Genomic DNA, 23,804 nt, shown 5'->3' with positions numbered 1-23,804 from the left:
CTAGAGAGAGGTTCCTTTAGAATACCTCCCATATTTGACTCCTGAAGGTGTTTCATACTATTTCCCTATAGTATTTTCTTAACCTATTAGATACTGATTTGTTGGGGAAGTGTGATCAACACAGCTGATGAACCATAAGTGAAGTAGCCAAGATCACAAGCCTGATGCTTCAGCTTTAACTCTCACTTTGTACAGGTGAGCAACTTAACACATAGCAAACATGAGGTTTGTCTGAAAAATGAAAAAGTGCAAGTACTCATTTTTCATAGGACACTATTAAATAGAGCTTTACGGGTATGCTTAGTAGTTATTTTACCAGGAATAATATGAGCAATGCTTGAAGGGACCAGTAAAACAGATGTGTCTTAGTGCTGGCAGAATAGCAACATTCCAAGCCTGTTCTTTGGGTTCTTTCACTGCTAGCTTTCCAAAGGAGACAGAATCACCTCATATGCATTCAAATTATATACAATTATCATTTGGTATGGATTTGTGCTTTAACACCTTCTTACAGTTCTAGAAAATACAAGCACTGAAAGTTTTCAGTGCTGATGTATGAATTTTAATAATTTCTATGGCTAATAAAGACCTGACCAAGTATAAAGCAATTCCCATCATTGGAGAAAAAAAATCTCTTAATCAGTCTTGTCCTTGCTCTCACTGTACTGATTGTAAATAGTTTCAGACAGGGCTAAAAAAAGTGTAGCAGCACTCTCAGCTTGATAGACGAGTATGCTGAAATGGTTGCTCTTGATACATTTTTTCAGTTAGCATATTCTGTGAAAAATTAGAAGCAAAGCAAAATAACAAAATCTTCATAATTTCCTCCTGTCTCTCTAATTCTGATAGAGATTATGAGGAGAATAATCCAGGAAGGGAATCAAGATTGGGGAAAATATAAATACATGGTCAAACACCCATATTTCCTCCTTATGAATGCCCTTTCTATGACAGAGATGTCCAAACAGCACTTAAGTAGCAACAGCAAAATGCCTGACAGACAGGCATGATAAGTAATGGCTCAAACTGTTTGCAAGCCAGACAGAAAGGGTGACTTTTTCTTTCTTTTTTTTTTTTTTTTTTCCCCTGAAAATCCTTTAAGGTAAACTCACTCCCTGTCTGCTGGCATGCAGCCATTTTCCTATAAATTCATATTACAGTGCTGTATTTCTAATGGATTGGGTATGGTGCTTTTCCATTTTGCTAATGAGAAAAGCTAAAGGCCATTACTTGTTCTGATTAAGATCCCAAGGGAAGAAATGTGATGTGTATATCACCAGGCCATACCTAAAGGAAGTATTTGGCATTTCCAATCAATCAGATGAAGGGTAGACAGAAAAAGTCTTATCCTGTGACTGCAGAAGAAGAAGATATAGGGGGAAAAGAAACCATAGAAAGTGTCTTTAAAAGGTGACTTACAGGAATCAGTTATAATGATATTAGTATGATCAATGACTAGGGCTACTATCTGGGAAGGATGTAATTACCGAAATGAAAACTTTCAAATGGGAAGCCTGATCAAGGGCAGAGGTACTGTCATATTTCTCAGAGCACTGTCAGCTCTCATCCAGGCAATGTATTACGGTGTCACTCACAAGCACTGCGAGGTTGTGCTTCCCTGGGGTGGGAGCAGACCTGGGAGTGAGGGATTGAGAATCTTTGCATCCAGCTCAGAAACATGGGTAAGTCTGGCCCCAAAGGCAAATTCAAGATAAAGAAAGATAAGGCTGGGCAGAGGGGAAAACAGAAAATTCCCAGTCATGACTGGCTCTAAGGAAGGTTTTGCAGCAGTGCACATTTAAAAACCATTTTGAGAGAGAGAGAAAGGAAATGCTATAGACTGATGAGCTACTTGTCATAAAGGAGAGGAAACAAAAAAATGTACCAAGAGATGCACTGCTCCATTTACAGAAGGATGGTCTGGAATATCCTCTAAGATGTTTCAATACGCAATTCCTACATGTTTAATTCTGTTGTCATAGAATTTTTCAAATTTATATCTGAATGAAATACAAAGTTTAGAGACAGTTTTTCATCCTTTTTTCAGTGGCTGCATAGTAACAGCTTGAAAATGGTACAAGATAGATGCTCCAGATGGCAAATAAAATGAATAGAGCTTGGATATGGGTGTTCTAAGAGAGAACAAGATTCCTTGACTGTGTCACAATGCACAGTCAGAGGTGTAGATATACTGTAAATAATATATTAATTTCACATAATAAATCACTCTGGAACATTAAAACTGACAAAAAAAATCTACCACACTCCATCCTCTCAAATGGAATTCCAGATTAATGGAACATTTCTGTCAATGACAGCAAAACTATAATAACTGATAAGGTCAGCAGGAGAGACTGTCCTGTACTCTCCCAAATCTGTATTAGAGCAGGTTTAGCTTTCCTCTATAGCACACCACTGATTCTTTACAGATACTTGGGAATGCTTCAGATACTGCCACTTGGGAATTGAAAGAAAGGCTGTAACAATTTCCCCTCCATGTGCTTTAAAAGAACATTTTCAACCCCTCCCTTCATAATGAGATCAGGAGGCAAAGGTGAGAGATGTATTTCTCTTAAATATTATTGGTGACAAGGCATGGATGAAACATACAGTGCCAGAAAAAAAATAAGAACCACAGCTGAGAAAGCCCATCTACAGTTATCAAACTGAAATTCAATCATCTTCAGCTTTCCTTAAAGGCATATATTTAAAATATTCCACACAGGCCCTAACAGGAGTCCTCAGTGAGCTCTTCTGACCCCTCTGCTCCAATCATGCGAAAAGGAACAAATGCTGAACAAATGCACCCCAGCCTGTACAGGCAAGCAATTCTGGCCTCCTCTAAATGCCAGCCTAGTCAGGGAATTGTTCTTCTCAGGAGGATCTTGCAGAGTATCTATTTCTAGGCTAGGTTATCCATTCTGGTTCTTTGATGCACTTCTGGCTCTGGCACATGGACTGACTGGAAAGCTCAGACATCTTCATTCTGTACTGGCACTCACTGATCAGCATAATGTTCCCTTTCTCCTTTCCTTTTATACACAATATATGTGAAAAAAAAAGATTAAGTGCTGTGCAAATATTTGCACAAAGTCCTAACTGCACCACAGATTTCCTTGTCCAAGAATATGACAGAGATGACAAAGTGGCCATTTTTCTGTCAAATAAATTTATATCAGCACTTTAAAGCCACAGGACTTTGCATGATTCACCTTACAAAGAAGGATCGCTGCTGACATACAAGTGTTACACTGAACTCACAGGCCACACTGCTGAAATACAAATTAGCAGAGTTAACACTTAGAAAGCATAAAACTGGCTATTGCTGAAGCTGAATAAGGGCATTTGCAGATTCCTCACACTTAGTGGCTGAAGTCAGGGACAACGAATTTAATCTTAAGATGGGAGGGTGTGTGCGGGGGATGGTTTGCCAGCCTGCCCAGCTGTAATATCCCCTAACAGCCTGGAAGGAATGGTAATTGTGAACTGAAACAGCATCTGCTTAACTGTCATCCTTGCCTCAGGACTGGAACTCTTTTTGTTTGTTGTGAAGATCATGAGAAACACTACATGGAGCATGAAGATGAAAACAGAGCAAGATTAAAAACATTAAATACAACCACCAAGACACAGCTGTCCATACTGCTAGTGAACTCGGGGAAATACAAATGCCAAAATTTGACATTCATGATATAATTTGGTATGGGAATTTAGAACACTGAGTTAAGTGCAAAATACTGTTTTAAAATATTTTTTTCATTATTATTAATATAGAGGACAGATTGTTACACACTATTCAGCAAGAAGCAATTAAGATTCACTGCTAGGCAGTAAAGCCAAATGTAACTTCAACTGGTAAAATCTTCTCTTTTCTTACTGAGAAGAATGGGCCAATTAGTTCAGCTGCCTTGACCAGAACAGCTTATGGCAGTCCATCACACTGGGACTCTGAGCTTTGCCTCAAATGTACAGCTGAGCATCCCTGGGTTTAGAACAGGAGCTGCTGCCCATACTCTAAGAAAAACTACACTGTACAGAGGTAATTTACCTCAAAGGGAATTGAAGAACTTGCATTAATAAGTTCTTAAATAAATGGTTATTTATTCAAGTGATGCTATAAGTTTAATTAATATTTTTTAAAACACCTTGATGATATAAAATGTTTTATAGGTGCTGCTGTTGCTATTTGTCAGTTGTTCTCTGCCTCAGGATGTCTCTGAAAAGACTGGAGTCCTGTTGTGTTTGGGAGGAAAAGCAAATGCTACAGATTCCCTCCTGTATAATTTGTACCTTAAGGAAAAAATAAAGAAAAAGAAGAAATGTTTGCATAAATCTGCAGGATGTGTGCAGAGGGAGTTAAAATACTTCCATAGAAATGCCATAGCTTCATAAACTGAACTAACTGAACTGCCTAAAAAATAAGTGCTTCAAACTATCAGTAAGTACTGAAATTTCTTAGCCTACAATAGGATCAACTCTGCCTGCAAAGATCTCTGTATAACAATTATAGACAAGAGACATTAATACTTTACACTTCTATGCCAAACTTGTAATTGCAATCATATAATTAAGAGTCCTTGGAACACATATCCAATAGTGTATGCAGTAAAAATCCTAATATTAAAAATAAGCTCAAGATGATGCCATGGTGCTTAAGCCATATTTTTCTGTTTTGAAACACAAAAAAAAAATAACACTGCTCATGACATTTGTATGAAAACTAATGAAAGACAAAAGTGGATTTATAAGCCTTGAAATGTATTATTTTCTTTGCCTTCTGTTGCAGATTAATTACTGTAAATTTTTCCATCAATCATTTTCGGATTTCCAACTCTGTTACACTCAGTTTTAAACAAAGGATAAAGATTTCAGCAAGGTCAGTGGTCTTCTGCTCTCAGTACTGTTCAGGTGCAAATAAAATAAGGAAACCTACTTCTTCAACCAATGGCCACACACTGAGTGGAAGTTTTCGCTACTATTTCCTTATGTCCCCTAAGACATCAAGGAAATCTGAAATTGTTGCTACTTGCATTTTTTAGTTATGGATAAACTTCATGTAATACAATAATCTTATAGAATGTGTATAGGAAAATAATACCAATCAATCAAATTATGGCCATTTTGTTGGAAAAGCCATTTATTTCAAGAAAACTAAAGATTCTGAGATAAGTCCATTGTCTTCAGAGGAAATCAATTGTACTAAAGCTAGTTAGGAGCATTTGTATGTTAAAAGAAAGTCAGCAAAATAGCTTTTGTTAAAAAGTTATGTTTGAACACTAAAATTTTGAGCACCAATTCTGATTCTGTGGATAAACTAGGCAAGGTTATCTGTGGGAATACCATCATAGCCCAATTGACACTTCCCCTTGGTATTGTATTTTTGTCACTGGTTTGTACCTTCAAAAATAGCAATTGAAAAAAGAACAAATACAACTCATTTTTCAGTCAAATGCAGATGTTTCAGGTGGAAAAGGCTGACAGCAGAGCAAAATTACAGTAAAGAGGAGGAAGGGAGCAGTCAGGTGCCTGAGCGGTTGAAAAAAAAAATCACTTTGGAAATCATAGCACCTTTGGTCTATTCTGCAAACACTACACACAGCTGTGGTTAAAAAGCCAGAGAATACAAACAGCATGAAGCTCTTGCATCAGTGAAATCAGTTTGTGTCATATAAATATTATATTGATTTAAGAGAAACCCCCGAGGGAAACAGAGCAAAGGAAAATCAGGAGTTGAGGCTGGCAAATGCCTCAATAATTGGACACTTAGATACTAAAGTTTTAAATTTTCTGTTGCTGTATTACAACTACTAATATTGAAAAGGTAAACTAATAATATTAAAAAGGCAAAATTAGAAGCATACAGGTGATTATATCACATTCAAAAGTCATAAAGTGTCATGAAGGATAGAGGAGTCCTTCATGGAACCAGAAAAGGAGGTGCCTTTGGATACGAGCGCTCCCTGGACCCATCCTGATGAGGTGGTGCTCACCTCTGCCACACAGTAGAAATCTGCTGAGTTCAACAGTTCATCACCTTGCTAGAAAAACAATTCAATTCAGCAAACTCCCAAATTCACTCAACACAGCTGCTCTCAAACCCCTTGCTACAGCTCAATGAAAAGTGCTGACTGAGATGTTTCATAGTAAATATTAGGTATAGCAGAAATCTCCTCCCAAATTGAGTCTTTCAGGAGCAAGAGGATTCTACAGCCTCCGAGCTCTGACACAGAAACACCCATAATTCACAGATAATAAAATACCAGCAGAGGGCACAAAGGTTATTGCCATCAGCAGCTCCCTATAGATTTGTAAATAATTTGAACAAAGCTTATCCTTTTCTGAGAACTTCAGGCTGAAATCATTGTATATGCAGGATACCAGTGTCTTGCACAATGTATGAAGCCTGTACCTTTAGCTCCTTCATTTAACCTTGCTTCACAAATGAGTGAACCCTGAACAGGCTGCTATTTCCAGAAGAAAACAAGAAAGATACCTCAAAACCACTGGTAATTTGTCTTACAGGAAGTTTAAACCTTTGGGGTACCAGTTTGCCAACCATCTGATAAGCTATGTGGATTAACTGTGAAATGCATTGTGAGCTGAAATTCAGTGGGATATGATATAGGAAAAGGCAATGAAATTCAATGGAATATTATTTTTGTGAGCAGCTGCAGGTCCAGCACTTTGTCCAATACACAAGTTATGTTATCTCTTCCATTGTGATTAAAATATGTAAAATACTGAACATATTTCAGATTAAATTCACTTTCAACTCCATTGTATGTGTTTTCAGTAACATGGCAACAGGTCATCTTCCAAAACACTGCAACACTTGCAATCTAGTGTTTCTGTGAAGTCCCAATACCTCTTGAATTAAAAAATTTCCCTTATGAAAGAACATGGGAAATGTAATTCAAAGGTTGCTGCTCAGAGCAGAAACATTTTGCTTAACAAAATTTACCCATCTTATTGGAAAGAAAAAAAAATAAAATCTAAAGAGTTCAGTATACTCCCTAATCACACAAAACATGTTGAAATTAATCAATCTTACCTCTTGGTTCCAAATGATTTTTAGTAAGACAATACTGTGAATGGTCAGTTGCAACATATGTTTACTCTTTGACTGTAAACCTCAGACATTGCAAATAAAATGTTATTTTGATGCACAGCTCTTTTTTGAGTCTTGGTACGTCATGCTCAGTAAACATTTTTGAAAGTTTTTATAATATCCTGAAGTCTTGGTATTTAAATGAATATTACTTGTTTTGAACTGAAATAACAATGTCTCTTTGTGATGAAAAACAGAGGTTGGAGATGAAAAAAGGCTATTAGCCACTGCTCTGGATTTGTGTCAACACCTGGAAATTCCTCCTGTGGATTTTAAAGTCCAGTTGAGTTCTAGATGTCCAAAGCAATGAACTTCATTTCAAACACTTGTCTAGCTCTCAATGTCTTCTGCAACATATTAAAGTTATGCTTTCTCTATTCTATTTTCATAAACTTGTTGTTAGCACCACTAAAATTTCTTTTCCTTTCCAGGGATACCCTTCATGCACCTATGTTGTGTTGTAAACCACTGTTGCCTTTCACCTTCACACCCTTTTCTTTCAACTACAGTTTACATCTCTCTCTGGGAGAGTTGATACAGTTCAAGTGCTTCACCTTAAACCTAAATGACATTGTGGGAAGGACTGCACCAGTACTTAAGATAAACTAGCTGGTTTCCTATACAATTTATCATGTTGTTCTTTTCCACTGACAATACAGCTTCTTCAAGGATTTCAAGACTTCTTGCTGTGTTTATGTGCACTTGCACGTGAGGAGAAATGACCGCAGATCTGCTTCCCAGCTCATGGCAGAGAAGAGCTGTGGAAGCAGCACCTCTGGGAGACACTTGCTTTTCACATGGCCACAGTTTTGAAAAACACCCTTCACCTCTCTAAGATCCTCAAACTTGCCTTGTATTATAGAGCCTCCACAGAACTTGTCTTCACCTCTTATATTTGGATTTATTATTCTCTGGAAAGCATATTCCTCATTTCAGTCAGAATTACCCAAGCCTTGTTTAAACACAGGCAGGACAATAAAAACATGTTTCATTCTAATAAGGCAAAGAGTTCTTTTCTTGATTGAAAAATGGAAAACACATTTACAAAAGAACCATATAAAGAAAATACAGATGACAGACCTGACATTTGGAGTACTTTTGTTTTCCACCTCTTATTGAGTTTGTCAGTTGTAGGTGTGGCAGGATGTTTCAAACCTAGAATAATTTTCAGGATTTTTTTTAACCTATTATTTGTTCCTTTCTTCTCCCTCTCTGTCTGCTAAATAAAGAGATTCTTTCTCTCCCCAAAACTTGCCCTGTCATTTATAGAATCAGCACAATTTCACAAGAAAATGTGTGAACATTATATTTTTTCCTCTTGAAATTCAAAGTATTTAGGTAAATAGCCTACTAGCAGTTAGCAAAATTAGTTCACAATCTTGGTTCATCTGTAGGGGAGATATCAACAAAAATTTCTGGGAGTATGACTACAGATGAACCTTTTTGGGGGGGATATTCTGCAGGCCACTAAATTTATGTCAGATACTACTAGTTTTATGGCTTTTAGCTCCTATTCATTACTACAAAATAAAAAAGTTCATTTTATATGCAGTGCATGGATATCACTAAATAAAAAAACAACATGCTTGGAAGAGGTGGCTTTGAACTGCACTCCCATTCACTAGGTGGCACTTCTAGAAATCCCAAAAAGAACTGCAGCAGTCATATTTAAGAAAATATATGAGAAACAAGCCTCTAAATGTTCTAGTTTACAGTTATGTAAATCATCTGCAAATCAATTATATGAATGAGGTTAGTTTTATGATGAAAATGAAGTTATATTAGTTAGGACTTTTCTGGCTGATACTTTTTGCTTTGCTGATCCATCACTGTTGCTTTGTGTTGATGTGTACTTTTATCACCACAATCAGGGAGTTGATTCCTTCTCTAAAAGGGAATCTGGGCTAATGTCACTTTGAGTCAGTAGCTGATACCTCAAAGAGAGGCTCTTTGTTCATTTGTGGAAGTGTTGTGTGAAGGTAAAATTTAACACAGAATAAAAGCTACTGACCTGCTGGGCTCAGATGAAGTGGTGCATGGACCAAAAATGGAATTCCCTCCATCCATGTTTATTCACCTTTTACATTTTCCCTCCCTGCCTATGAGAGGTAGTGGCTTTCAAGATTGGAACATTGCACACAAAGGCAAACAGTAAGCCACGACCAACAAATGGCAGGAAGGTAGAGCTGAATTCAGAAGAGAAGGGGGAACACTACAGAGAGATGATTTTATAAACTCTATTCATTCAAAAATACCATCTAGCCACAGCTGTGGTCATACACAGACTGTAGAACCCCTGTTGAAACAGATGAGCAGAAAGAGTCTCACCTACACAAGAGCTGATGATTATTGACTGCTTAGAATCTGGTGCTTTTCACTGAGTGCCCCTTCTTATCTCAAATTACATGAGGTAAATTGGAACTGCCTTTCAAGAGAATGTTTGGGAAAAAAGGTGAAGGAGGAGTTACTTGTTCTTTATAAATCTCACAAGAATTTATGCTGATCTTCTCCCTTCTAACCAGAATCAATTCTCCTTAAATGGATCTCCTGCCCCAGACAGCTCCATGTTGTTAATCACTTACATTTTCCCTGGACTTTGGCTGAGTAAAAGCATAAGGAAGATCTTAGTTTCAGCCTGAACTAGGCTATTTCATTTGAAATGGGTTCAATCCTATGTTTTCCACACAAACAGTAACTGAAACTGTCAGTCAATAAATAAAATAAAAGAGCTCTAAGATTAACACCTGATAACCTGAAAGGCACAAGACTGCAAAGAAACTTTGCTCCTGTAGCTCTCCAAGGACCTTGTGACATACAATTAGAATAACAGAGAGTACTTTTTGAACAAGAATCTGAACATGAGGGGAATGTGATGATGTTTCAGCTCCCTGTAGCTGTAGTATCTGCAAATAGAATGGGAGATTAAACAGGAAAAAAAAGCAACCCTATCTAACAAAGCAGTTATTCTGCTGAGGCCTTCAGGTGACATTTTAAACCACCAGTGACCATGGGGTATCCAAAGGAAATAAAAGATAAAAAACCTATAACAAGCTTGTTGTTCCATTGAAGGGTTCTGGAGATACCATCAAGCCTTGCTGGCAACAAAAAGAACTAACAAAGTGGAAGATAAGACTGATGTACCTGCATAACAAGCCTGCTATTCCACTGAGAAATTCTGGTGATACTATAAACCAGGAAAGCTGAGTTAAGGTAGTTTGCAGTTTCAACAGGATCCCACACTATGTCATTGCAATTCTTTCACCTAACTGCATTTTTAATACAGAGTATCTGGAACAATTAAACAATTTTTTTTGTTTGTACCTGTTGATGATTAAAAAGTGCAATGGAGGGTTTTTTTGTAAGTTGCCTATCAAGTTTCTAAATTAGAAACTGAAAGTGGAGTGAACATCAAGTATGAAGAACAATTAAGCAGCCCAGTTGAACTACCAGCTTGAGTAAAAAACCTGGCTTCTACTCACTCTCCCATTGGTATGGGCCTCAAAGGTTTAAGATGAAACAAGGCTACACTAAGGCAGTTCCAAAGGAGAGGGAAAAAAAGCTGGAGTTACCCCTCTGCCTATGAGGACTAACAAAGGCTGCTGGTGAAGATTGCAAGGCAAGTTGTTTTCAATTACCATCTCTATAGCAGATTACCTTTGTCAAGTGGGCAGTTTGCTTTATCTCTCTCTTTGAGTGACCACATTCACACCTCCCTTGGGAGGGGACATCTGCTGATAACAGGCTATTGAATGTCACTGCATGACTGATAAGAGCTGTAGCATCCCATTGTGAGATGCTCAGCCCAGAGGGAGGAGCCAAACATTCCTACCCGGATATAATCTGAGATTCTGGAACACCAGCACGGCTTTCTCCACCGGATTCCCCAGAGGAACAGCAGCTGTCTCTTCTTCCACTGGATCTTCAGAGGAAGAATACATCCTTCTCTACAGGACCCCCTGCTCCAACAGAACCACACCTGACACTCCAGGAGCCCTGCAGCCACATTTCCAATTGGACTGCGACCAACACCCCAACCCACAGGGTGTCAGGTTGTGTTCTGACTCTGTCAGTGTTGTTCTAGTGTACTGCATTGTTTATTTTATCCTTTATTTTTTTTTCTTTTCTCTATTAAAGAACTGTTATTTCCTGCTCCCATATTTTTGCCTGAGAGCCCCTTAATTTAAAATTTATAGCAATTCGGAGGGGTGGGGAGGGTTTACATTCTCCATTTCAGGGGAGGCTCCTGCCTTCCTTAGCAGACTCCTGTCTTTCCAAAACAAGACATCTGCCTCAAACTATTGAATGAAACTGGAACCCAAGCAGTGTCTGAAATAGATACTAACACCAGGGAGGGGAGGGAAACCCCAACCAAGAAAGTGAGAACAGCAAACTTCCTTCAGGAATGACAAGCAGAGGAAAAAGAATAAAGCAAATCTGCTTCCCACCGAAAAGGCAGATTATTGCTGCTGATGGCCAAACTTGGAAGTGCCAAGGAGCAATAACTGAAAGCAGTGATCAAACTGCTCAGTTTTAACATTTCTAAAGGTTTTTGTATTATATCCACTCAGGCATCAATCACAATGTTATTAAACTACAAAAGAGATGTCAGATCAATGGCTGTATTGGAAACATTTTGAGTGATAGGCTGATGATGGAACAATTCCAGTTCCTATACATTATTAAACACATACTAATGCTGCTCTTTCCGTGCTACCCTTACGGACTCACACACTCTATTCTCCCTCTACAGTACCTTTTTTAATAGCAGACCTAATTCACCTAGGTGAATATCACATAGGAAAAACAAGACTTACTATAATAAATAATAATAAACTAGGAAAAAAAATCAAGCCTTAAACCTCTTGTCTATCTTCACATTATGCCTTCTGGCATTAAATTTCATTTTAATACAATTGTAGGAGCTGAGACTGGGTTGTCAGCCTTAATCAGAATATTCAGAGCTATTGCTTTCTTGCTGTAATCTTGACATAATTTAAGCTTAGGTTTTCTTTATGTATTTGCCCACAGCTAACATACCCATGTAAATGCTTTCTTCTCTTTTTGAGTGAAGAGGTATCTATGAAAAATACATATAAATATTACAGAAATCACCCCTCTGGCAGATTGTCTGCTTAACTCCAGATTTCAAGCAGAATGGGGAAGTGATCAGAGCAGCACATGTGCCTCTCAATTCATCAGCAACAAAAACTCTATTTTCACCGGCAGAAATCAATTTGATTTTCATAAAGGCAAAAAAGAATTATGTTCTTGGTAGATAAAGCACAGAGCACAGTAACTGGGACGTGCAAATGCTGTACCAGTTTCTCTCACAACACAGGAACATAGGGGTCAAGATGCCATAAATGGCGCACCTTTACCTCCTCTCTCCCTCCAGTGCCCTGTATCATCTTTTGGCATCGGAATCAAGCAAAGATGGATTTTCAGCTTTTCCAGGCATCTTGATAGCCTGCTTAGGCATACTCCTGATTGAATGCTTGGTATAGCATTGGGGGAGTGCTTGGTATATATATATATATATATATATATATATATATATATATACACACTTGGGGAGTGCTTGGTATAGCAGAGATGTCTAATTTTATCTGGACAATTCAATAATAGATAAGAATTAAGAACGGTAAAAATATAATAAAATGAAATGAAATATGCATTTTTTGGGAGGTTGGATAGAAAGAAAACTTATTGACCCTATTCATGGCAAATAGTTTCCTAAACAAAATTATTTGGATTTTGGAGGGAAGGCTTTACCCAGCACAAGGGAAATGCAGCTGACCACAAGTGACTCTATAGGAAAACTATGTTTTGACTGCTGAATTGGAAGCTCCCAGATGGAAGTGAACACCCTAGCATCATGAAACCCAACCTGGTCACCCACCTTGGGCTGGTGACCAAATAAAAAATTGGACAGAGTCAGCTGCCCCCTGGATTCCCAAGGGCTTTAATGTGTGCTTCAGGGCTGAGAGATCAAAACCCAAATCCAGTTTTTGGATTCAAGGCACAAAATGGCAGAGGCTGCTGTTACTCAGGTCACTCACCTCACCACAGAGCTAAAGAGCAAAGGAAGATGGAATGGCTCCCTCTGTGAAGGGAGATGGAATGGCTCCAGCCTGGACAGAATACTTCAATGTTTTAAGGAACATCAAAAGGCTGAGTAATTCCCACAAGATATGAAGATGCATAGACCCTTATGCTATTTCTCTAGCTCACTCACTAGAGAATAGATTTTTTGTTGAAGCAATGTTTTAGGAACCCAGTATTCATCCTGAACCAGGCAAGTGTGGAGGTGGTTTTGAAGTCAACTCTCACTTAAGAGACCACAGGGGTCTGTTTCGGCTGAAAAATATGTTATGTTAATTAGCAAAATGCTTTGTCTAAGGAAGTGAACATATGAAAGCCTTCCAATAAAAACTGCTTTGCATACTGCAAGCTTTTAAATTAAATTGGGACAGAGTTACTGCCAAGAGTGAGTAGAATTATTTGAGCAGAATTATTTGTGACTTTTTGTCTTGTTTGCCTAAAAAAATCTGGCTGGTTTCTTGAAAGGTAGCTGGTGGCTCTTTATTGCACTCTGTTGCACAGTTTTAAGGATAAAATTGAAAAATATATTCATAATAGAAATGTATCATTTATATCTTTTATCTCCCATAAAACCTAGTCCTGCTGAGGTTCTCACAGTAGTATGGCTTGGACTTGGCACAATTCTTCATGCTTTATGCTCTCAATTCTCCTCTCTCTGGACCAAAACTCAGAATTCCAAATAAATGAAGTAAAAATATCTCTAAATACATCAAATTTCTAAATAGCTCGTGTTCCCCATGTTTTTTGTTTGTTTGTTTGTTTGTTTTCCTGTAACAAATACATGCTGAAGAATGAATTTCACATCTGGATGGATACATCCAGCAAAACTGCTACTGGCAGCCCAAATTGTGATTTCTGATAGGAGAAATTCCCAACAGAAGAAACTCTCTATGATATCCATGATTATACTGCTTGCATGAGTATTTAAACTGAATATGGTGCTGATGCTGTTTTTATCTAAGAGAAATCTTGTATGTGATAGAATAGGGTGTCATTTGAGATGTTTGGAAAGCCTATGGATCTTGTAGCACTCATCAATTTTTTACTCTTCTTGCTCTTTAAGTTTTCTGAAAATGACTTAGGAGTTTTACAGATAGTAAACATAAAGCTTTATGGTATACCTCTGAATGTATTTTAACAAATTATCACAGGGAATGCTGCAACCTTGAAAGATAAAACTGTATAAAGAGCTAGGAAAAGAAAGGAAAGGTTTTCATTTGGTTGCAGTAACATGAGTTCAGGATCTCATTGTCAGCCACTAGATGACCCACTGCCTCTCAGAGTCCTTTGCCTGACTCCCCAGATGGATTTGTTACTGTAAGCACTGTAACAGTGGTCTCAAGCAAGAAGAGAACATTAACTGGGAATTTTCTAGTTTGCATTAAGATTGTGAGACAATGAGTGCAAAAGACAATGTCTGTTAAGTGTTACGGAATTGAAAATGACAGGCAGAGGAAGAAATTCATAGGAGTTGCCCAACAGCATAATCAGAACTCATTTTCCATTTCCTTGCCTTAACTTTTAAACAAGCTTTGGAATCACAATAATTACACATGCATAAATTCTCACTAGACCAAGTATTTCCTTCAATTTCATGAAGGGGAAAATGCTGAGATTAACTTTGCCATGTAATTCCTACTTCTTTTGATTATTGAATGCAACATTTAAAATGCCAGGAATAAACAATGAACCATCATATTTAAGTTTCATCAGAAAAAAATACAGAACCCTTAGATCTTAACTGAGATTTTTTAAAGAGGTGGGAAGAGACACTGGAGCTAGAATTAAATTCAGCAGATAAGGAAGAAGCAGCAGAAGAGAAGAGATCAGGAAGAGAGCCAACATAGAGAGTTAAATAACTGTACAGATGCAACTGTATTAAGTACCTTATTCAACTAAAAAAAAGTTGGAAAATTGTGTTCCTCTAGATTAGTATCAAGTAGAACAGTGGTGAAAGAAGGGTAAGTGCCTTACAGAGCATGTTATGTAGTTACATGTTTCATGCGTGCCAAAGTAACAGAAGCGTAATATGCGTTACCTTAGAAAAATCAGTAAGCAAGAGATGCTGTGCAATAGAGAAAGAAAGAGTGATCTTACCGTTCCTGTTGTGCCCAAGGAAAGGTGGTTCATCTGTTGGGTCAGAGGGCCCATCATGCTTGCTGGCTGCATTGACATAGTGTGGTCCATTGTTGGTGTTATCACAGCACCCTAGAAACACACATTATTTACAGTTCAACCTCTCACGTTAAAAAAAAAAAAAAGAAGAAGAAAAAAAAGGCATTCTTTAAATGAGTGAACCTGACTGAAAACTTGACATGAATCTTAAAAGACACTAATACATCTGTCAGAAAAAATATGTTTTGCTCCTATTGACAACCAAGCTACACACATATATTATTTGTACTGCTAATGAGGCCATTTTATGTCAGCTCCAATTAAGTGTCATTTTTTACTTCATTGCTTCTGACAAACAAATGCATATGTTCTTTCTATGATGAATGCTACTGTACATTGCAAAATGCCTGTCATTTCCATTTTTCCATATCCTATATAGAGCAATCTTACAGACAGAACACATATGTCCCCAATTTTCTTTGCCTTCTAAAGCCTTCAGTCTTAGAGATCTTCAGCCTATTATGGTAATTATCTTGGATTTTTCCAGTCTCAATTAAGAACTCTTACTCATGGTATTTTCTAGCTGGTTAAGTAAGACTAGCTATTGACAGTGAGTTTGGTAGTGACACCCATTTAAAACACATACACAGTGTTTAAAAGCATTTTTCTTCTCTGCATGAAAAACAAAGACATTAATAACAAAGACCATATGTACTAAAGCAAGACTGAGACTTTGACCAAAAAATGAAACAGAAGACATGCCAGGGGAGCTTGAGAAAGAGAGAGAGCTCCTTTGCCATTCATATTCCTTGGTTTTTGCTCTCCCACTCCCCAAGGTCCCATGCTGGCAAAATCATGACTTAGTGAAGTGTTGATTCTCTTCAGTTCTATATTGTAAAATGCTATTTCCTGTGTTGGTTAGAGAAAGCCAGTCAGAAAGTGTGGTCTGCTCTTTTTCTTGCAGATAGTGACATAAGGCAGTATTTCCAGTCATTTCTTCATAAGAAATAATAATTTTACTTTGCATGCATCTTTGTGTGTGCACATCACAAACTTGCACAATCACATTACATCTACTACAAAGTGTGAAAAATGTAGATGAATGTATCTGTTCAAAAAAATTGACTTTTTTTTCCCCCTTTGAGAATACTGGAAAAATTCACCTATAAACAAACTTTTTTAACCAACCCGTAAAACAAACTTGTTTCAAAACTCATAGCATATTTGTTCTTACATGTCTATCTCACATTTACATAGAGCTATTTTTGCAAAGGATCTGATTAGAAGCTAAGGATTTCAAATTTTCAGTTGCAAATAGAAATAAATAAAAATACAAAATTCTGGGGAAATACCAATTCAATTTTGCCTGACCTTCCAGCCATATTTTTTCTATGTACATCCTATCTGAGAAGTATAGAGTTTGCAGCCCCTGCAAGCTCATTCCTTGCATGCAGTGGGGTAAGAAGAAAGTAGGCTCATTTTGGTCAGTAATTTTTGCAATATCCTCAGCATATGAAATACATACACACTTGCTTTATGTCACAGAGTGGATTTACATTGCATTGACAAGAGTCCCTAAAGAAATCTGACAAATTACAGAAGCTAGCCTCTGTGGAGTACCTGTCATGATTCCAAATAAATGCTTAGGAAACAAGCCGATCAGTGTGCATGTATCAAACCTGCAACACTTCCCACTTTTGCCACTTTATTGGGTATTATCAATTTGCACTGGTTTACATTGATTAATTTATGGATTAACTCATCTAATGAACCACCACACAGTGAAGTCTTCCCTTTGGGTGCAAGAGTCTAAAAGCAAGTCTGCCATCCAGCAGTTCCTGCATAGCAGAATCAATGCAAGAGTCTGAAAAAGAGCTGTGCATAACAAAAATAATCTTCTTTTGGTTTTGAAATCAGTGGCTTCAGACACGATGCAGCCAGATGAGGTTCTAGGGTTTGGGCTTCAACTGCACTTTTTGGTTTATGATAGGACATTGTAAGCTCTATGCTCAGAGTGATCAGCATTTTTACTCTATCAAACCATCCGTGCTCAAATTAAATTTGTCAACTGATAAACAGTTCTCAGTTCCCTCTACAGGCAGTGTTTTCCTTTGGCTCAAAGGTGGAGAATTGCCTCAGGCCTTTTCATGACAGACAAGTTGGGCTCCCACTTGTGATGTCAAGGAAGGTGATTCTCCCTCTCTTCTCCATGCTCATGATATCCCACTTTGAGAGATGCATCCAGCTCTGGGTGCCCCAGCATAAAGAGAATTTGGACCTGTTTGAGAGGGTCCAGAGGGGGGCCATCAGGGTGATCAGAGGGCATCAATGTATGTAAGCATCTGAAGGGAAGGTGCTAAGAGCATGGAACCAGGCTCTTCTCAGTGTTGCCAAGCAATCAGGCAAGAGGCAACAGGCAGAGATTGATGCATAGGAAGTTCCTGGGGAAGAACTTCTTTACTGTGCTGGTGATCCTGCACTGGAACAGGCTGTCTAGAGAGGCTGTGGAGTCTCCCTCACTGGGCATACTCAAGAGCCCTCTGGATGCAATCCTGTGTAAAGATGCTTATTGCAAATATACAGTTGGAGGAACTTGCTGTGATTATATATGTGACAGACTTATAACTATTTCTGGGTTTAATTCAGGAACCTGGAAATAAAGAAGGGGCAGTGGTGAAGGAAGTCTTATGGTTAGTGTAACAAATGTCACTGCCAGACATAGAATGGAAAAATCTGAGAGCAAATGTCTTTCAGCAAATAAGTAAGCACAACAGATAGTACAAACAAACTATTAAAAAAATATGGACGAGAGAGAAAATATATCAAGGACAAAAAATTGCTCAGATACAGAAAACATATAATTTTCAAATTGAAAATATATATATTCCTGTCCCTAAATATACACCATTTAATACGCTAGAAAAAGAAGCTGGGAAAACAAATAAAATACTTGCAGCTTTCCTAAGACAGCTTAACATGTTTTAAGCTGACAGTTACCTAGAGCAGAGAATTACATGCATTTCCCAGATCATTAATTCACCAGTTCAGAATCTTCTTGTGATCACGTAGGAAAGAAATTATACTTAATTAAGGAAATATTGTCTGGTTGTTAGGGCGACCCTCAGTCTCCAGACCATAATGCGTTTCATATTACATGCTGTCAAGTCCATTCATATTCAATTTATTTAGCTGTAGAAGACAAAAATGTCTTGCCTCAGATGTTGCCATCATATTAAAAGTAATTTGATTCTTTTCAGCCTATAATATGTAATTGCTGATAAACATCCAGTTGGCTACTGGCAAAGGTTATATCAAACATATTGTTTTGTCTTCATCTGTTTGGATGTCTGATTTTACTGAGCTTATAAATGTATAGAAAGACATCTACAGCATTGCAAACTATTACTTAAAGCCCATTTTAATGGCAAAAAACCTTTAGAAGAAATTATAATGAGATTTTTGCCACCGTCTTTGCCAAAAAAAGTAGTTGTCCTGACAATTATTTAGATCTGTCCTGTTGCCCTGTTGCCTCAGTAAGATGACAATTTTTTTTTTTTTTTTTTAGTTCCCACAAGAAACTGATTATAATGACTTTTAAATTTGGCAAGATACTCTCAGCATATGATTTGTCCTACAATTTTGTTGATGCTAGAGTGGCCTTAAAAGAAATTAACAGGCCAAATGGTAAGGAATAATGATAAAGACAAGCATGGTTTTTGTAACATTTTGATAAACCTAAGATAAGCAGCCATACACATTTGATTTCCTCTTCACTATATTTGAAAGACCTTGCTGTTTTAGAATGCTTTAAGCTTTATGAACATACTTTTCCTATAAGAAAGTAAATGTATATATCTCAGAATATAGTCTATCACTTACAGAGAAAGAAACTGGACTTTATCAACACTGCACATTCCCTCTATAGCAAAAAACTCAAATTACAGGAAGGACACCAAATACAGTTTGGTGTATGAGGGAAAATATCTTTAAATATTTTAATAATATAAATAAATATATATAATAAAATAATAAATAAATATAATAAAATATCTTTAAATATCAAAAGGCATCAGCAGAACAAGTCTATGTTGGTGCAAAGACGCATGCCACCTTTTGTCTGTTGAAGGGTGGGAAAGTGACATCAGAAATGAAAAGTCTATTAGGAGGCTTTAGGAATGGAGAGTTCACTAGTTGAGAGATGCACTTAGGGGCCAGTGGGAGGATGGATTAGTTGGTCACAGATTTCTACAATAATGAACTGCATTAAAGGCTTCTATTTTATTTCAGTGTTCTAATACTGATATTGGACTTAAGGGGAAAATACCAGCTGAATAAATATTTTTTAAAGCTTACAGTAAGCGTGTGTTTATTTTAGAATTTACTTTTCCTTTATTTAAGAAGTTTAAACAATTTAACCATACTCACAAATTCTGCTTTGTAAATACTGGTCAATGTAAAGCCAATAAACTTTACAGCAGAAAACTTACTTTTCAAATTTGTTTACAGATATCTTGTGCAGACATATAAGCACCAGGCCATTCCATCTGAAAATTTATTACCCTACTACCAAGTGAATGCCTTTATGTTATCGAGAACATGTTGTTCCTTGAGGTTTTATTAAATTGAGTGAAAGGATGACTTTCCTTATACTTATCAGACAGACACATCTATCAAGAATTAATATGAAAAAAATCAACATGCAAGCTTTTTTGCAGAGAAATACACTCTCTCTGCACACTGAACAAATGATGGCCATATTTCGATTGATTTACTGCTCTGTCTAGTCTGACTTGCCTGTTCTCCTTGGGCTGCCTCTCACAGGCAGCAGAAAAACCAGGTCCCCTTGTCAGAACTGAGTCTGCTGAACGACTCCAAACTGGTTGGGAAGGGTCAAACTCCTATGACTGTTGCAGGAAGAGTAAAGGTAGCTTTGAAATCCTCTCTGTCCTTGTTATCACCTCTGCTGGGAATATTTGTTGATATTTCAAAACAAAGGAAAACTTATTTTCCCTTTCTCAATGAAAAGATAGCAATTGCTGTGGCATTTGCCAGTTTATCAGAGGTTAAATTATGATTTGAGTATAGTGAAGAAGATCAGCAAACATCAGCTAAAATATATATTCTGCAAATCTTAGGATTTGATTTCATTTCATTACATTGTTGATTTCAAAAGCTTGCTAAAAAGGCGGTAAAGTGAGCAAGAAGCCCAAACCCTCCACTAAATGAAAGCAGCTTTAACTTTGGAATAGGCAAACCTGATACGACCATCAATGCTGAGTCCTGCTTCTGCACTGAGTATTAAACCTAAGTTCACATTACCATGTGAAGTTAGCTAAGTTCTATTTAAGTTAAGTTCTTTCTTTAAGTTAAGTTCTTCTAAGAAGTAAGTTCTATTACCATCTGAACTTACCCCCCATATTTTGAATATTGAACATTAATTCAAATTCATATCTGACATCACCTTCATAACTTAGTTGAACCTCTGAGGAGCAATGGGCACATTTGCTTTCCCTTTCTTTGTTTTTGCTCTATGCTTGTGAACTTCTTTCTTTGGCTGAAAGTATACATCATAGGTCCAAGAGAGTTACTGCCCAGAAGTACCTGGTTTTAAAGGATTAAGAATCCAAATATAGAGTGGTAAATAAAGAACAAAGGTGACCCTTGTGTAGGCTTCACCTTTCTTACAACAATAGCCATGGTTTTTTTTTGATGGTTTCTTTCCCATTGTCCTTCTTTCCTTGTATTTCCTATCACCTAGTCTGAAATACAGCTTTTGATAATGTACAGATACTAGCCTACATGTACAAATGCAGATTAAAAGGATGTAGAAATGGGAACATCAAGATATAAGGAGAAGACAACTGATGCAATAGGAAGAGTTTTATATTGGTAACCATGTGTACAAATAAAGCAATACCTAAAATGATATTGTATCAGTTAATAAATGTATTATATCAGGCAGTACCATATGTCAGTAGTTTATGCTTCTAACAGAGCATAAAAAATCAGTAAATATCAGAGCACACCTCTGTCTGTTAATCTAAAAGGACCTAACAAAAACAAATAGCATTTATTCTGCAAACAAAAAGCTGCCCATGTCACTCAGTGCCTAAGGTGACTTTTGCATAGTGACTTGTATGTTTCCACCCAAAGTAAGGTCTAAAGAGAAAGTCTATTCAAGAAAGTGACAATATTACTAATATTTATGAATGGAAAATATATCTGAGTTCCTACAGGGACTCTGAAGCACATTTTGTGAGCTCTGTGTTAGACCTTTGCCCTTACTGTCTGCCCAGGCAGGTTGGACCATAAACCCATGTGCTTCTCAATAGACTCAAAATCTGAAGTTTTCATATCTTTCTTCAACTTTCTTCAGCAAAAAATAAAATAAAATTACTGGTATTATATGCAGGAATAAATGTGAGTATTTTAGCTGGGATCTGCTATTAGGAAGGAGCCCACAGCAATTAGGAATGACCTGCTGCAGCGGGGTATTCATTCCAGCAATTGCTGGAGAAGGCAGAGAGGCCATAGGCAGGTCTTTCTCCCTCATGTGACCTATTCTAGAAGGGAATGGGAAATCTCATTTGCTTTTTTCCCTACTCTTCAGCTTATGAGTATGCACTTGGCTGTAGGATGGCTTTATGTAGCCACTCCACGTATCAGTGCTTTTGTTATGTCAAGAACAGCCACCACAAACAAAAGAATCCTCACAACTCAAAGAGGGTTTAGCATCCCCGGAAGACAAAAAAAGAAACACAAAGGTGGTAATTTGCCTGGGACATAACTACTGTTATACACAGATCAAATCTTCTCCTGCCCTTTCCACTATCAGATTTCACAAAAGAAGGATTTCAATCCATGTCAAAACAAGCAATTCCATTCTGTTTATATTCTTATATATATATTCTGATGTGGATGAAATCCTTCCTTCCTTCACTGTCTCCCAGCAGCTGATGTGCCATCCTAGTAAATGGGAATCCGGAGTCTCTTTTCTGTGGACTAGTTTTTCTTAATATCCAAATGGAATTTCATCTATTAAAGTTAAATCCAAATAATACTTCCCTTCAAACAGCTCTGTTCTATTCCCTCCCTTCTTGCCTATAACCAAGTGTGAAAATTCACTTAATGGCACATCCTAGGTGATAAATGGATATTATCAAACTGTACATTAAAATACAAGCCAGAACCAGTTTTTAGCTAACATTTTCCCTTCTTTGTCTTAGTGAGTTCAAATGAAACTTTCAAAAAGGATGTCATGTTTGTATCCTCAACAGTTTGATTTTACATATACATATATACACCATGAAATTACACATGGGAAGACAAATTGTATTGCCAATTCTATTACACCCACTCAGGCCACAATGTTTTTTCAGTATATGGATAGGTCTTCTTCAATATTTGAAAATCTCAGTGCAGGATTTATTATGGCAAACGTAACTAAGAGCAACAGTGACTGGTTTTTAAACTTCCTGTTCATGAGAAACATTTAATGAGCAATGAGTACAAACTTCTGTTATTAGCTGAAAATGCTTACTAATTATATTTTACTCAGACAAACATTCTTGTAAAACAAGAAAAATGCTTGACAGAAAATTTTGCCTCCAGAGGCTTGTGCTTTTAAATAGAGGTACAGAGAAGGTTGGTGACAAGAGAGCATGTAAGATGTTTAATGTAGTGGGGCCTTTTCTCTCCCTGGGCCTCCAGTTTTCCATGCAAGGTGAGGCAGTCCCACCTGTCTGTGTGCTCCCCAAAGGCATGGCAACAGATGTGACCCAGTGTCTGACACACTGGGCTGCTGATCTCTGCTTTTCTGGCAAGATTCTGTGCATAGGTCATTTGCCAGGCACAGAGAGTGCTTAACTGGGTTTGGGGACGAAAGTCCAGTGACAATTCTCCTGTGTGCACTTCTAGCTTTGACACTGCCATGGCCAGTGACAGGGCAGAAACTGTGATCTGTAACAGATGTGCTGTGTTTTGTTTCCTGCCCAAAATCTGGAGGGATTTGCACTGTGTGAGCTGTAATCTAACAGCTGAGCTGGATGAAAATATTCACTGATTAGAAGGACAAACACTGACACTGAGAGACATCAGAAATTATTAGGAACTGGCTATCAACAAGAAAAAAAAACAACAAACCCAAAACCAAGCAGAAAAGCAGGCTGGTAATATAATCCTATGTATTAAGGTCATATTAGAGGTAAATTGACAAAAATGACACTCTACACAATGAAGAAAATGGTATGGCTGTGTGTGGTGTTCACAACACTAAAAGGACTTAACACAACCTGACTTAGATGGGAATATCTGAAATACCTTCAGCATTCAAAACAGTGAGGTGGTATCACTGAATGAAGTTCCAAGGAGACATACTGAGGTGCTAGGGTAGGAGACAGCAGAGTGCTCCTCTGTGAGATCCCAAATACTTGAGAGGACAACGGGAACAATAGTCAAGGAATGATTAGTATCAGGATGT

The 23,804-nt window shown here is 37.5% G+C and overlaps 1 protein-coding gene across 7 annotated transcripts in view; it reads right to left on the bottom strand.

The window, feature by feature from the left end:
* The window catches only part of RBMS3 (RNA binding motif single stranded interacting protein 3), a 705,639-nt gene that overhangs the window by 22,883 nt on the left and 658,952 nt on the right, over nucleotides 1–23,804 (bottom strand). For all 7 annotated transcript variants that reach the window (XM_077177065.1, XM_077177068.1, XM_077177076.1 and 4 more), the window contains one exon: nucleotides 15,308–15,418. In XM_077177065.1, coding sequence (XP_077033180.1) covers nucleotides 15,308–15,418 — 111 coding nt within the window. The remainder of the gene's footprint in view (nucleotides 1–15,307; nucleotides 15,419–23,804) is intronic.

Source organism: Agelaius phoeniceus, chromosome 1 (genome assembly GCF_051311805.1).
Source record: "Agelaius phoeniceus isolate bAgePho1 chromosome 1, bAgePho1.hap1, whole genome shotgun sequence".
Classification (NCBI taxonomy): Eukaryota; Metazoa; Chordata; class Aves; order Passeriformes; family Icteridae; genus Agelaius; species Agelaius phoeniceus.
This window is presented reverse-complemented; position numbering and strand designations above follow the sequence as displayed.